The sequence below is a fragment of the Mirounga leonina genome, unplaced genomic scaffold (assembly GCF_011800145.1).
Source record: "Mirounga leonina isolate KUSES-001 unplaced genomic scaffold, KU_Mleo_1.0 Mir_53, whole genome shotgun sequence".
Classification (NCBI taxonomy): domain Eukaryota; kingdom Metazoa; phylum Chordata; class Mammalia; order Carnivora; family Phocidae; genus Mirounga; species Mirounga leonina.
This window is the reverse complement of record NW_023270807.1, coordinates 47,255,128-47,270,113: the sequence shown is the minus strand read 5'-3', so window position 1 is coordinate 47,270,113 and position 14,986 is coordinate 47,255,128. Positions and strand designations below refer to the sequence as shown.

Below are 14,986 nucleotides of genomic sequence, written 5' to 3'. Positions count from 1 at the left end.
AAATTAGCCACAGCAGAGAGCTCCTTGAGAGAATGCTAGAAAGGCAGAATAAATTCAGAAGACGAAGGGGCCAGGAAAAGAGGGAGGACGGAGCTGTCAAGAAGGAAGAGGTCAGTGAGTCACTGGTCACAGTGCACATAAAGGTCAGACCTCCAGGCCTCTCTGTGCTGGTGGAATGTCCACTGGTACAACCTCAATGCAGAGCAATTCCACGGGCACACATGCCCCTGACCCAGCAGTGCCAATTAGAGTAATCTGTTCCACAGATATAACCACACTGCATAATAAGACCTTAGGACAAGGTTAGTCACTGCAGCATAATTTATAAGAGAAGATTAACATAATCTAAATGCCCATCAATAGGGGATAAAGTTAAGCCAATTATGGTTCATGGAATAAAGCATAGTGAAGAAGGCTATGTATGGTTTCCTATGATTTGTATAAAAGGAGGGAAACACACAGAGATACATCTATTTGCACATATATGCATGAAATGTATCAGGAAAAAACCACCAGAAACAGATAACACAGGCTGTCTACCAGGAGGGAAACACGGAGTGGTTGGGAGGCATCATGGGAGAAAGACTAGTCAACTTCTGTATCTTTGGTATTAGAACCACATGAATGGATCACTTATTCAAAAACTGAACAATTTTATATCTTTTTAAAAAATTATTTATTTATTTATTTGAGAGAGAGTGAGAGAGCACAAGCAGAGGGAAAGGGAGAAGCAGACTCCCTGCTGAGCAGGGAGCCCAATGCGGGGCTTGATCCCAGGACCCGGAGATCATGACCTGAGCCGAAGGCAGACTCTAAACCGAATGATCCACCCAGGTGCCCCCAAATTTTTTTACCTTTTTAAGCAAGTTTATGGAGTCTTCTGGAAGAAGCATGCTACGCACAACACATTCTCTCTCAAATGAACCTTTTCACCTGAGCAAAAACCTTGTAAGCATGTATTTCTCCCACCACCCACCTACTGAGTACTGACAGCTACAAACCTACAGGCTGGCAAACACAAGTTCAGACCCACATCATTCCAGTAAGTCCAGATATTAAACACACACCCAGAAAAACCATAAGAGACTCTTAACTCTAGGAAACAAACTGAGGGTTGCTGGAGGGGAGAGGCGGTGGGGGGATGTGGTAACTGGGTGACAGGCATTAAGGAGGACATGTGATGTAATGAGCACTGGGTGTTATATATAAACTGATGAATCACTGAACTCTACCTCTGAAACTAATAATATACTATATGTTAATTAATTGAATTTAAATAAAATAAAATTAAAAATAAAGTAAAATAAAGCATCCACCCTTAAACAACAACACAACAAAACAACAACAAAAAAACATACCCACAGAATAAAAAACAAAGCAAATGAACAATAACAAAACAGATCCTTGGTTTCCACTGCTTTGCCCTGCCCAGGAAAGCCGGCCTCACAGACCCCTCCTGGGTATCTTGCCCAATGGGAAACAGGTTCAAGAGCAAGAAGTCCAGGCAGTAAGAGCAGGAGGGATGATGCATGCAAAGCCTACTCTTGCTCTATTTCCTAGGCCGTGAATGTACATCATTTACCTCTTTGGAATGAATGCCAGAAAATATCTACCAGCCCCACATGCTCTTCCTTTCTACAAAAACTATCAAGAGTCATGCCTGGGAAAGTTACTTTACTACAATCAAACCCTTTGCATTTCTCTTTTACAAGTTTAGAGTTTATATTAATTGGAGCATAGTCATTGACTAGTATGGGGAGACAAGATATGAAAGCCCCCAAGAGTCACACCTATAAATGATGAGAACAAAGTTATTGAACCTCCTTAAGTTTGTTTCCTTATCTGTAACAATGATTATATTTAGAGCAGCTATTTTAAAAAATCAAATTTCTGGGGACTTGCTTGTTGTTCTGCCATAGTTTGCATGTCCTGAATTGTAATTCTCTGCTATTCCTGAACAAATCTATGTTTGCTGGTAAAAAAAACAAAAACAAAAAAACAAGTTTCTGGAGGCATAATTTACATTCAGTAGAATTCACCTTTTCAAAGTATTCAGTTTGATGTATTTAGATAAATGTACACAATCATAGGACCACCACCACATGCAAGATGTAGAAAACTTCCATTGCACCCTCCCCCTAATTCCTTCCAACTTCTTTTCAGTCAATCCCTTTCCACCATCCTAGACCTCTGTTTTCCATTCTAATTGTTTTGACTCTTCTAGAATGTCACACAAATGGAATCATACAGTGCGTGGCCTTTTTTTTATTTATTTATTTATTTTTTTTTAAAGATTTTATTTATTTATTTGAGAGAGAGAATGAGAGAGAGAGAGCACATGAGAGGGGGGAGGGTCAGAGGGAGAAGCAGACCCCCTGCTGAGCAGGGAGCCCGATGCGGGACTCGATCCCGGGACTCCAGGATCATGACCTGAGCCGAAGGCAGTCGCCTAACCGACTGAGCCACCCAGGCGCCCAGTGTGTGGCCTTTTGTGGCTTCAAATGCATAATGCTTTTGACATTTGTTTATGTAGTTTCCTCTATCAGTAGCTCATGCCTTTTTATTGCTCAATAGCATTTCCCAATGTATTCATCAGTTCAGTGGTAGTGGTGAGGTTTACTTTAAGGAATTAACTCCTGCCAATCCCGGAGGCTTGGCAAGTCCAGACTCCGCAGGGTAAGCTAGCAGGCTGCAGACCTCAGCAAGAGCTGTTGCTTCACCTCAAGCCCAAATGTAATCTGGAGGCAAAACTCTCTTCCTCACAGGAATCTTTTTCTCGTAAGGCCTTCAACTGATTGGATAAGGCCCACCCACATTATGGAGGATAATCTGCCTAACTCAAAGTCTACTGATTTAAGTGTTAATCTCGTCTAAAAAATATTTTTACAGAAACATCTACAATACTGTTTGGCCAAATATCTGGGCATCATGGTTTAGCCAGATTGAAACATAAAATTAACCATCACACAAGATCACAAAGATTTTATCCTGTTTATAGTTTTTATAGTTTGTAGTTCCTGCAGTTAAGCCTATGATCCATTTTAAGTTAATATTTCCACGTGCTACAATACATTCCCCCCCCTTTTTTTTTTGCATACAGATGTCCAATTGTTCCAGCACCATTTGTCAAAAAGACTGCTCTTTCCCTGCTGAATTGCCTTGGCATGTTTGTCAAAAATCAATTGACCACATGTGTGTAGACTTATTTGTGGACTCCCTATTCTGTTCTCTTCATCTTGTCTGTCTTGGATTATTGTAGTTGTATAGCAAACCTAGAAATCAAGTAGTAAAAGCCCTCCAACTTTGTTCCTCAAGATTGCTTGGGCTAGGGCGCCTGGGTGGCTCAGTTGGTTAAGCGACTGCCTTCGGCTCAGGTCATGATCCTGGAGTCCCGGGATCGAGTCCCGCATCGGGCTCCCCGCTCCGCAGGGAGTCTGCTTCTCCCTCTGACCCTCCCCACTCTCATGCTCTCTCTATCTCATTCTCTCTCTCAAATAAATAAATAAAATCTTTAAAAAAAAAAAAAGATTGCTTGGGCTAGTCTAGGGCCTTTGCATTTTCATATAAATTTTAGACTCAGCCTCTCAACTTCTACCAAGGAAGCCTGAACAGTCATTTATTTAATGCCAGAAATTGTGCTCAACAGTTGCCATCTTACTCGATCTTCACAGCAACCCCACAAGGTTGGGATTATCCTCATTTTTCAGAGGAGGACACTGAATGGCCTTGTGTGCTCAGGACTCGCTGCCTGCTACTCAGACCATGACCTTCAGAGCAGGAGGTGGCCACTGTGGCATCAGCAGGGTCTCCTGATGGCTACCACATCCGACACCAAGCATGGTTCTAAGTACTTTGCATATATTGATTTAGTTGCTTAAACAACCTAATGAGGTAGCTACTATTACTTATTACTCATTTCAGAGGCAACAGTATGAGGCACAGAGATGAAGTAACCTCCCCAAGATCAAAGAGGTGGTAAATGAGCTGGCATCTGAACCCAAGGTAGTCGGGTTCCACATCCACGCTCACACCCTCTACACTACACAGCCTTGGTAGGGAGTCTTGAAGTTGCTACAAAACTCAGAATGGTGTGCATGTGGCATGGGGAGGGGGATGGGGGAGAGAGTTGGTGGTGGAAAAGCCCCTTTGGCCTAACCCCTTCCATAGGACAGCCTTGTTCTCTGTGTGCACCAATGGGGAGGAGGAACCAGGAAGGAATGGCTGGGACTCATGCTGGAAGGGGCAGGGACAGTGTAGGTGCTGGAGAAAGGGGCAAGCCCTGTCCTAGGTATTGGCCTCAGAGCCTCACAGGGCTGGTTCCCTCCCGGGTCGGCTTCCCATGCTTACCTGGCCTTGACCCTATTACTTCATGTTCAGCAAGTCCCTTTCCTTACTAGCATGACAGAGACAACAGGACAGGCTTCTCAGAGCTGCTGGGACAATTTCACTGAGATAGTATATGCAGAGCACTGCTCCAGTGCTTCGACGGGCACTCGAACACAACTTCAATCAACTTGATTTTATGTTTGACAAATCACTAAGGTAACATATGCTTATTTTAGTAAGTGGAACAAGGGGCGTCTGGGTGGCTCAGTCGGTTAAGCATCCGACTCTTGATCTCAGCTTGGGTCTTGATCTCAGGGTTGTGGGTTCATGCCCTACGTTAAAAAAAATAAAAAGGAATGATACAATGGAAAAATCTATAAAACAAAGATAATCATCTTCCACACCAAGTAACCAACTTTAGCAGTCTCCTGTGTTCCACGCGTTTGTCCCTGCTCAAGCAAATACAAGCATGTTTGCATAGAGAAGTGGATTTGTTTTTTAACCAAATGACATCATACTGTACCCATCACTTGCTACCTGGCTTCTTCATTTACCAATGGATATAACTGGTCAATATAAGTTCTAACTCTCCCAATTTCTTTGTGCATAAATATATGCAAATATGCAAATTTACATATACATTTACATGTACATTACATATACATATACATTTATATATGACCTTTAGTTCTCTTTTTCTCTACCTCCACAAAGCACCCCCATGTGGCCTCCTCCTGAGTTTTCTGCCTGCTCACTCTGCGGTAAACCCTGGGAGCTCCCTCTCTGAACAAACTTCTTGAGGCCATGATCTGTACTTCTTAATTGTCTAAATCCCTATGTCATTCCTCAGAGGCAGTGGTAGGTATCAAGTGGATATCTGGTAAACATTAATTTTATGAATAAAGCCATTTTTCTTCTTAAATAAAGTTACATCAAATAACCTTTGTCTGGTTGCTTTGGGAGGAAACAAAAGCTGCAGTGAAACATCCCAAGGACCAGCTTCCTAAAAGCTCTTTATAAAGACCCTCTGCCTGTGGATTGCTAGAGGCTCACCATTCTTGCTACATGGTCAGGGCTTGGCAATGAGGTGCAGAGGGTTTACTCAGACAGCAAAATACCTATTGGTATTGAAATAAAGTTAAGTGGTATGGAAAGATTTTTACCTAAAATGTGAGATAACTATGGAGAGAATACGTTCACATAAAACCAAGGCTTTCTTGTAAAGAAAAAAATCCCGCTTTCTGTTTTAGTACCAAATATCTCAGGCACAATCCATCAGTGGGGCAACTAGAAAGGCACAGAGGAGAGAGAAAATTAGGAGGCAGAAGGGGCTGCGCTGGGCCACTGGGAACTTGTATAAGGGGAGGGATGTGAAGGAGTCCAAAGAAGGGAGGGTGGCTTGGGCTTCTGCTTGAGGACTGAGCAAATGGGTGCCATCCATCAACAAAGAGACCATGGAAAGAGGACAGGGTTTTGGGAGGGGCACAGGGTCAGTGCTGTGTATTCAGATCTGAAGTAGCTGTGAAGTACCCATGCATCATTCAGACAAAGATGCCCATGAGGGCATCTCAACAGGTGCATCAGGAGACAGAGGTGAACGGGTGCCCGGCCAAAGCTGGTAAGTCAAGATGGGTGTGCAGAGTGAGAGCAGAAGAGGGCTGAGAGCCCCAAGGAAAGACAGCTTTGGAGGCAGAAACAGCAAAAGGAGATGGAGGAGGCAGCATCAGAGAAGAAAACCAGGAGGCAGAGCATCAGGGAGCCAGGGGAGCTGCATGGAGGGGAGGGCGGGCAACATGAGAATTCTAGCTGGGCTCCCCAACAGAAACAGACTTTTTCTCCCTGTCTTGCTCACTGGTGTAAAGCAGGCGCTCAATTAATACTTGCTGGATGGGTGAGATAACAGGTGACTTTGGTGAGAACAGTGGCACAGAAGTAAGGGGGGCAGGAGCCAAATTACTGGGAGATCCTGAGTTTCCATCTCTAACAGCCAATTTACTCCAGGGATGTGTCTGACTCAGGATACCCACTGTCCTTGTCAGGTTACCTGTTTCTAACTGAAAATGTGTTGGTCAATACAACATGAAAAATAATTGGTCTAAATATGAAAATTGGGCAAATGGCTAATCAGAGTTCTTAGTGAGCCTCTTAAAACATGAATTATAAATTTTTACATGTAGTTTCTACCCAATTCCCAACTCCCAACCCCATTAACTCTGAGGACTTGTCCTGTGCATAACTCCGCCCCTACTTGGTGAATAAGGTATTGCAACCACACACTATTAGTACCAAGTAAAATCTCCATGAGAAGAGAAGACACTGCCTTTGTCAAAGCCCTGGTGTAACAGAGGACATTTGCATGGGAGCCAGGAGATCCTGGTTCTGGTCTCAGCTCTGGCACTTTCTAGCTTGTACCAGTCACTCCCCTTTGAGGGCCTCCCATTTCCTCACAACTCTAAAAGAAAAATCTGTATATGTATATGTCACAGGGTTCTGGGGCTGAGCAACACGAATGTGAAAATAATTTGCAAAGTGTAAAATGTTACATCCATGTGCAATACCATTATTGGGATACTGCTTTGTTAAAATACCTGTGGTCCCAGGCAGGAAAACATTTTACAGATTATATCTACCATGTGCAAGATGCCCAGGAAAATATTCTAACAAGAAGTAGCGCATAGGAAATTCACAATCCAAAGTTATAAACCACACAGTTGAAACATGCTGGCTCAGAGCAAAGACTCTGGACCAGATGGCCAGGGTTTGAATCCCAGTTCTGACACTTTCTAAATGAAACTTTGGATTGGTTAGTTACCTAACCTCATCTTACCTCAGTTTCCTCATCTGTGTAATGAGGATAATGAAGTTGTGGTGAGGTTTAAAACATTCAATCACCGAGGGGCGCCTGGGTGGCTCAGATGGTTAAGCGTCTGCCTTTGACTCAGGTCATGATCCCAGGGTCCTGGGATCGAGCCCCACATCGGGCTCCTGGCTCAGCAGGGAGCCTGCTTCTCCCTCTGCCTCTCTCCCTGCTCATGCTCTCTCTCTCTCTGTATCTCTGTGTCTCAAATGAATAAGTAAAGTCTTTAAAAAAAAAAAAATTCAATCACCGAAAAGCTCCTGCAAGAGTAGCTGGCACCTCCTAAGCACTATCTAAGTGCAAGCAGTTTACCCTCAACAACACTATTCCCCTCACTCAGTGTACAGGAGCCTTATTGTATGAATACTGTGCTGGGCACTGCATATGTTGTGCCCACTTAGATTTTATAACTGTGGCAACTCATGTTCTCACACTTAGTCCTCATGGAAACCCTTTAAGTTTGGGGAGGAATTTGGGGCATCTGGCTGGCTCAGCTGGTAGAGCATGTGACTCTTGATCTTGGGGTTAAAGTTTGTGTCCCATGTTAGGTGTAGAGATTATTTAAAAATAAAATTTTAAGGGGTGCCTGGGTCATGCAGAGTCTGTTTAAGTTTCTCTCTCCCTCTCTCTCTGCCCCTCCCTCCCACCCATGCACTCTCTCTCTTTCTCTCTCTCTCTCTAAAACAAACAAAACTTAAAAAAAAAAAATAAGGTCTTTAAAAAAAAAAGTTTGGTGAAGCATTTGAAACTCATGAAGTGAAGAAATTTGCCTACATCACTGACTCTCAGCCAGTGGTGATTCTGTCCCCCAGGAGACATTTAGCAATTTCTGGAGACATTTTTCATTGTCACAAGTAGGGAGAAGGGGGTACTACTGGCATCTAATGGGTAGGCGCCAGAGGACCTACCTACCATGCATAGGACCAATTCTCACAAAAAGAACTGTGTGGCCCAAAATGTCAATAATGTGGAAGTCAAGAAACCCTGGCCACATTAACAAGTAGTTAATAAGCAGTGGAGCAGGTACCTGTACCAAGGTCTTTGGATTCCAAATCCATTGCTCTTCTTCTGTGCCAAGCACAGAGAGATGTGGGAGATAAACTCAGACCCAAGTCAGAGTGATAGTCTGGTGGGAAGATCTGAGTACCCAACACAGCAGTATCCAATTATTAGAGAAACAGAGAGAATGGGCAGCATTTCACCAGTTGAGAGGAGAGAAAGTTCCATGCAGGATACTTCTCTGAGAAGAACTGCCTGAGCCAGGTTCTGAATGAGCAGGCCTCATAGGGGCAGTGTGTACATAATGCCTTTCAAGAGGTCTTGCAGGGAAGAATCTATAAACTGAGTTTCCCAACAGCAACACCGTAAGCTCAAGACAATAAAATATTGCCTTCAAAGTTCTGAGGCAAAAAAATTCTCAGATTTGATACCAAGCTGTCACTTAAGTGAGAGGTTAGAATACCAAGTTGTCATTTAAGTGAGAGGTTAGAGTAAAGATATTTTTTCAGACATGCAGACCTCAAAACATTTATCTTCCCTGTTCCCTTTCTTTAGAAGTTACCAGTCACATGCACCACCAAAGTAAGGGTGACATGGGTTCCAGCAAATGGGATCTAGCACAGGGGAGAGGTGAAAGGAATTCTCAGGATGACTCTGTTCAAGCAGAACTAGAGATCAACACAGATCAAACTGGAATGGAAAGATGGATGGGTCCAGAAAAGATATCTCAAGGAAAAGAATAAAACTGACAAATACATGATAGGATTAATCATATAGGAAATTTGTACTAATCAATAACGAAAATTGTACTAAGAATTGCTTTATAGAATTGTTGGACGGTAGAGGGAACTCTTAATTATAAGTTTAAATAAAACTAAACAAATGAAAAAATCAAGGCAATTATCAAGTCCAGGAAAAACAGCAAGTTATATAAAAATGGAAATGTAATTAATTATAGTACAACTCTTGGCTCACCAATGAACAGCAATTACATAATCACAGTAATTATGAATCTGCTTAAGATTGTGATATAACTAGATTGAGAGTATGGAAGAGAAAGGGGCAATAGATTATGTCTAAAGTTGATCAATCTCTCCCATCCACTCATTCTCAGGAAGATATCACAGCTGTGCTATTCAATACAGTAGCCAACAGCCACATGTGGCATTTTAACTTTAGTTAATTAAAATTAAATTTGAAATTCAGCCACACTAGCAACATTCTAGGCACTCAATAACCATGTGTTGTTACCCTATTAGACAGCATAGATATAGAACATTTCACCATCACAGAAAGTTCTGTTAAACAGTGCTGTACTAGAGGGTATATCACATCAAACCAAGGGAGTAAACCAAGAAAGAAAAAGACACTAGGAGATCAACATATATGAAAGTGGTAAGCGAAATCCCTAGGATAATAGTGAAGAGTGACATTTGTCAGAAGGCCTTAAGGGCCACCAGTCTGGACTGAAATAGGGGAGGGGGCTCCAGAGAACATCTCTTCAAAGAGACTCAGTGGAAAGACTACCTAACACATTTGAACATCCAGAGAGCAGATCAGCAACTGAGTTTTAGCATAATTTGTGATATGCACATACAAAACTAAGGAAACAAATATAGGACAATTATTAACATCAGAGTAAAGGAATTATTACAAAGGAAAAAAAAAGGAAACATAATGATAGTACACTCTACATGGTTCAGCTATAAATAAACTAGTTAAGGGGCACCTGGGTGGCTTAGTCAGTTGAACGTCTGATTTTTTTTTTTTTTAAGATTTTATTTATTTATTTGACAGAGAGAGAGAGAGAGCACAAGCAGGGGGAGCAGCAGGCAGAGGAAGAGGGAGAAGCAGGCTCCCTGCAGAGCAGGACCCTGGGATCATGACCCAAGCCGAAGGCAGACACTTAACCGACTGAGCCACCCAGGTGCCCCATGAACGTCTGATTCTTGATTTCAGCTCAGGTCATGATCTCAGGGCCACCTCAGGCTCTGTGCTCACCAGGGAGTCTGCTTGAGATTCTCTCCCCCTCTCTTTCTTCCTCTGGCCCTCACCCTGCTCTCTCTCTCTCCCTCTCTCTCAAATAAATAATAAATCTTTAAAATAAGTAAATAAATAAACTGGTTAACTTAATGTAAAGACTGAATGCTGATGTCACCTAAGTAATGACACAACTGTCTTGGAGAAGGTAGACATGCACATGTGAGAGCAGGGAAAAGAAAGTTAAATCTTAGATCATCCGTTTTCATATTGTTACATCAACAGATAATGCCTAAAATGGAAAAATCGAGATTGAGCAATATCAGCATATCATTTATGAATGTAAACACTAAAATACCCAAAAGACTTGAATGTAGTTGGTTATGAAGGCTCAGAAATGGAAGAGAAACATAGTAAAAATATTTGACACTTTAATCTATGTGTAGGTACAACATAAAAATTAAAGTAAAACCTACTGTTTTTTTAAGTTTTTATTTTAATTATTAGTTAACATGCAGTGTCATATTAGTTTCAGGTGTGTGATATAGTGATTCAGCATTTCCATACCTCACCCAACAAGTGTACTCCTTAATTCCTATCACCTATTTTACCCTTTCCCCCACTCACCCACCCCTGGTAATCTATCTATCTATCCATCCACACACATATATATATAATCTTCTGTTATATGGCCGAATAATATTCTGTTATATATATGTGTGTACATCTTCTTTATCTATTCATCTACCCATGGACACTTGGGCTGCTTCCATACCTTGCTACTATAAATAATGCTGCTATAAACATTAGGGGTACATGAAACACTTTGAATTAGTGTTTTTTGTATTCTTTGGGTAAATACCCAATAGTGCAATTGCTGGATAATAAGGTAGTTTTATCTTTAACTTTTCGAGGAATCCCCATTCTGTCTTCCACAGTGGCTGCACCAGTTTGCATTCCCACCAACAGTGCAAGAGGGTTCTTTTTCTCCACAACCTCACCAACACTTATTGTTTCTTGTGTTGTTGATTTTAGCCATTCTGACAGGTGTGAGGTGCTATCACATTGTGGTTTTGATTTGCATTTCCCTGATGATAAGTGATGATGAGCATCTTTTCATGTGCTTGTTGGCCAACTGCATGTCTTTTTCAGAGAAATATCTATTCAAGTTTTCTGACCATTTTTAAATTGGATTATTTGTTTTTGGGGTGTTGAGTTTTATAAGTTCTTTATATATTTGGATACTAACCCTTTATTGAATATGTCATTTGCAAATATCTTCTCCCATTCAGTTGGTTGTCTTTTAGTTCTGTTGATTGTTTCCTTTGCTGTGCAGAAGCTTTTTTATTTTGATGTAGTCCCAATAGTTTATTTTTGCTTTTGTTTTCCTTGCCTCAGGAGACATATCTAGAAAGAAGTTGCTAAGCCTAATGTCAAAGAAGTTACTGCCTGTGCTCTTTTAGGATTTTTATGGTTTCAGGTCTCACATTTAGGTCTTTAATCCATTTTGAATTTATTTTTGTGTACGGTATAAGAAAGTGGCCCAGTTTCACTCTTTTGCATGTTGCTGTCCAGTTTTCCCAGCACCATTTGTTGAAGAGTTTTTTTCCCGTTGTACATTCTTGCCTCCTTTGTCGAAGATTAATTGACCATTTAATTGTGGATTTATTTCTGGATTTCTTTTCTGGTCCATTGATCTATATGTCCATTTTCTTAAAGACTTATTTATTTATTTGGGGGGTGGGGAATGGGGAGAAGCAGAGGGCGAGGAGGAGAGCAAATCTCAAGTAGACTCCCTGCTGAGCATGGAGCCTGAGGCAGGGCTCGATCTCATGACTCTGAGATCATTACCTGAGCTAAAACCAAGAGTCTGATGCTTAACTGACTAAGCCACCGAGGCACCCCATGTGTCTATTTTTGTGCCAGTACCATACTTTTTTGATTACTGCAGCTTTGTACTATAACTTGAAGCCCAGAATTCTGATTGCCTCCAGCTTTGTTTTACTTTTTCATGATTGCTTTAGCTATTTGGGATCTTTTGTGGTTCCATACAAATTTTAGGATTGCCAGAGTTCTATGAAAAATGCTGTTGGTATATTAATAAAGATTGTATTGAATGTGTACATTGCTTTGGATAGTATAGACATTTTAACAATATTTTTTCTTCTAATCCATGAGCCTGGAATGTCTTTATAATAAATATATATTTAGTTTTAGTCCCCGTTCCTGGCTCATGGCTCCTCAAATCCTTGGAATTTCCTAAGTGATAAGAGCAATACGAGCATCTTTTGTTACAGTAGTTGGTCTTTTGTCCTCAGTTCCTGAAATAGCTCCAGATCCAAAAAAGTGAAAGAAGTGTTTTCTTCATAGTAAGTCCCTTTCAACCACACCTGAGTTTTTATTAATGAGGTAACTTTTGGAAAGCCCCTAAGGATGGGGGCTGGTTGCCAGGGGAACCAACCTTGATTAGAGGGTTAAACTTTCTGTCCTATCCCATGGCCTCCAGGGAGGGGGGTGAGACTGGAGATTGAATGTCAATCAGTAATTATCAATGAAGCCTCCATAAAAACCAAGAGAATTCAGAAAACTTCTGGGTTGGTGAAGACGTGGAGGTGCTGGGAGGGTGGTGCACTCAGAGAGCATGGAAGCTCTGTGCCCCTTTCTTCATATCTTCCCCTAATGTCTCTCTTTCTATCTGGCTGATCCTTTCATAATGAACTGGTAATCTAGTAAGCAAAATGTCTTCCTGAGTTCTGTGACTGCCTCTAGCAAATTAATCGAACACAAGGAGGGAGTTGTGGGAACCTTTGATTTATAACCAGTTGGTTCGAAGCACAGGTCATAACCTGTGCTTGGCAACTGTACCTGTGTGGGGGCGGCGGTGGGGGGGAGGCACTCTTGTGGGACTGAGACCTTAAACTATTAAACTGCTTGCCTGGTGATGCCAAAAAAGCACACATCAGAATCACGAAATATAGAGACTGCATATGAGTAACTGAAAATGTGGCCAATCTTTGCCACTGGTGGTCAGACATTACCATTTGAAAACTAAACTTTGCTTCTTACCACAGCTCTATCTGGGGTGGCCTGGAGGGTGGGCTTTGGAGTCAGACTCTGCAGGTACAAGTAGCAATTCTGCCACTCAACAGCTGAAGGACCCTGAGCAAGTTACTTATATCATTCTGTGCCTCAGTTTCCTCATCTCTACAGTGGGGATGAAAAAAAGAACCTCGTCTAGAGGACTGTAAAGTCCTTAGAGCAATACTAAGTGCTCAATAAGTATTTTCCATCAGCATTATCCCCTGTTTGTATTTTAACTTGTCACCTAACTCTGCAGCCTGACTTTCCTCCGTTTTGCTACAAAACTGCCCATTGGCCAGTATGTTCTCTCGTCTCCCATGGTATTATCTGTTGGTGGGGGATAAGCAATGTCCTCCAAAGCTTACCATAACTTTTACTGACCCATATGAAATGAAAGCCCAAAGAGATGGTGGCCGTCATCTGGTCCAAGCCTGTCACTGTACAGACGGGACCAGTGAGGCTCTGCACAGTGGATGGGCTGCCCTGTCCACAAGCTGGTCTAATGTGATTATTGTACAAACATTCTTCCCAATAAGTTTTTGTACCCCAACTTCTCCAGAGAGATCTCTTACCCATTTAGCTAAAGAAGTAGGTGAGAAAAAGCCACACTGTGATTTTAAAGACTGTCAAATGCTAATTACAAGTCACTCCATTTGAAAGATAGCACTGAAAGCATTTTAATCCCCCTTCCTTCTCTCCAAACTGTCATCACTGGAAAAAAAAAGAAGCCAGTTCTATGAAAGCTTCAAACCAAACACAACAGTTGTTCAGACAATGGTTATTAGGAGGTAAGCTTTTTCCCAGGGAATGGCTAAAGCGTTTTTTTTTTCCCCTTCTTGTTACCTTGGTAACTGCTACCTTGGCGCCCTTGTTGATGAGCTGAACCACATTCTCTGCTTGGCCTTTGTACGCAGCTATGAGAAGGCGTTCTGAAAGTGCAGCGACCGCATCCTGCTGGCTCATGAATTAGGAGGGAAAGAGGTTTTCAGGAACGCAGTAGACAAGTTCCTTCAGCTCAACACGGTGCCACTGGCCCGGGCAGGGACCCACGGGTCAAGATGCTCCCGATCCTTAGAAGGTGCCTCTATTATTACTATGCCATCTTCAGGACCTAGGGATTACAAAACAAAGTTGCCATCAGCACCACTCAGCACACAGGATGGGCCACACCTCTTCTCTCTGATCTCAGGGCATCTGCTGAGGGCTCAATGGCAGGGGACAGAAGCTGGGTAAAGACAGGACAAGCACGAAGCACAATCTGCACACCAAAGCCCCTGAACTGGGAAACAGAAGGCTGCAGCATGTGCCAATCTCCCTCCCTTCTTCCCGCTTCAGGGACGTTCTCCAGAGGATTATAACCAAAACCGTGAGGTCTGCTCTGTACTTCCATCCTAGGTAGCAGAGACCTGCTATAATCCCATCCACATCACGGGGGTTCCAGGCCTGTCTTTGGTAGGTAACTATACCACGTATGATCTCAAAGGGCCTCTGGACCATGTTTTGTGGGTCTGCCACAGCTAACACGCTGTTTCTGCTGGCAGGTGAAGGTGCCTGTGGATCACACCCCACGGACACCCTGAGGAGTGGGTTAAATCCTTGGGATTTTGTCCCAGCACTTACTGCAGTTGCTTTGCTTCATCCTTGCCTCACTGTAAACAGCGCAGTTTCCTGAGTTCTGGGACAGATGGAGAGCTGGGCACAGGCCCGGGCCATCTCCCAGTTCCAATTATTGTCGGAACAACC

General features: G+C 42.4%; 1 protein-coding gene across 4 annotated transcripts in view; it reads right to left on the bottom strand.

Moving 5' to 3' along the window:
• ANKRD6 (ankyrin repeat domain 6) overlaps window positions 1-14,986 on the bottom strand; it is a 184,455-nt gene that overhangs the window by 54,348 nt on the left and 115,121 nt on the right. For all 4 annotated transcript variants that reach the window (XM_034991400.1, XM_034991401.1, XM_034991402.1 and 1 more), the window contains exon 2: window positions 14,087-14,354. In XM_034991400.1, coding sequence (XP_034847291.1) covers window positions 14,087-14,206 — 120 coding nt within the window. In that variant the 5' untranslated portion in view covers window positions 14,207-14,354. The remainder of the gene's footprint in view (window positions 1-14,086; window positions 14,355-14,986) is intronic.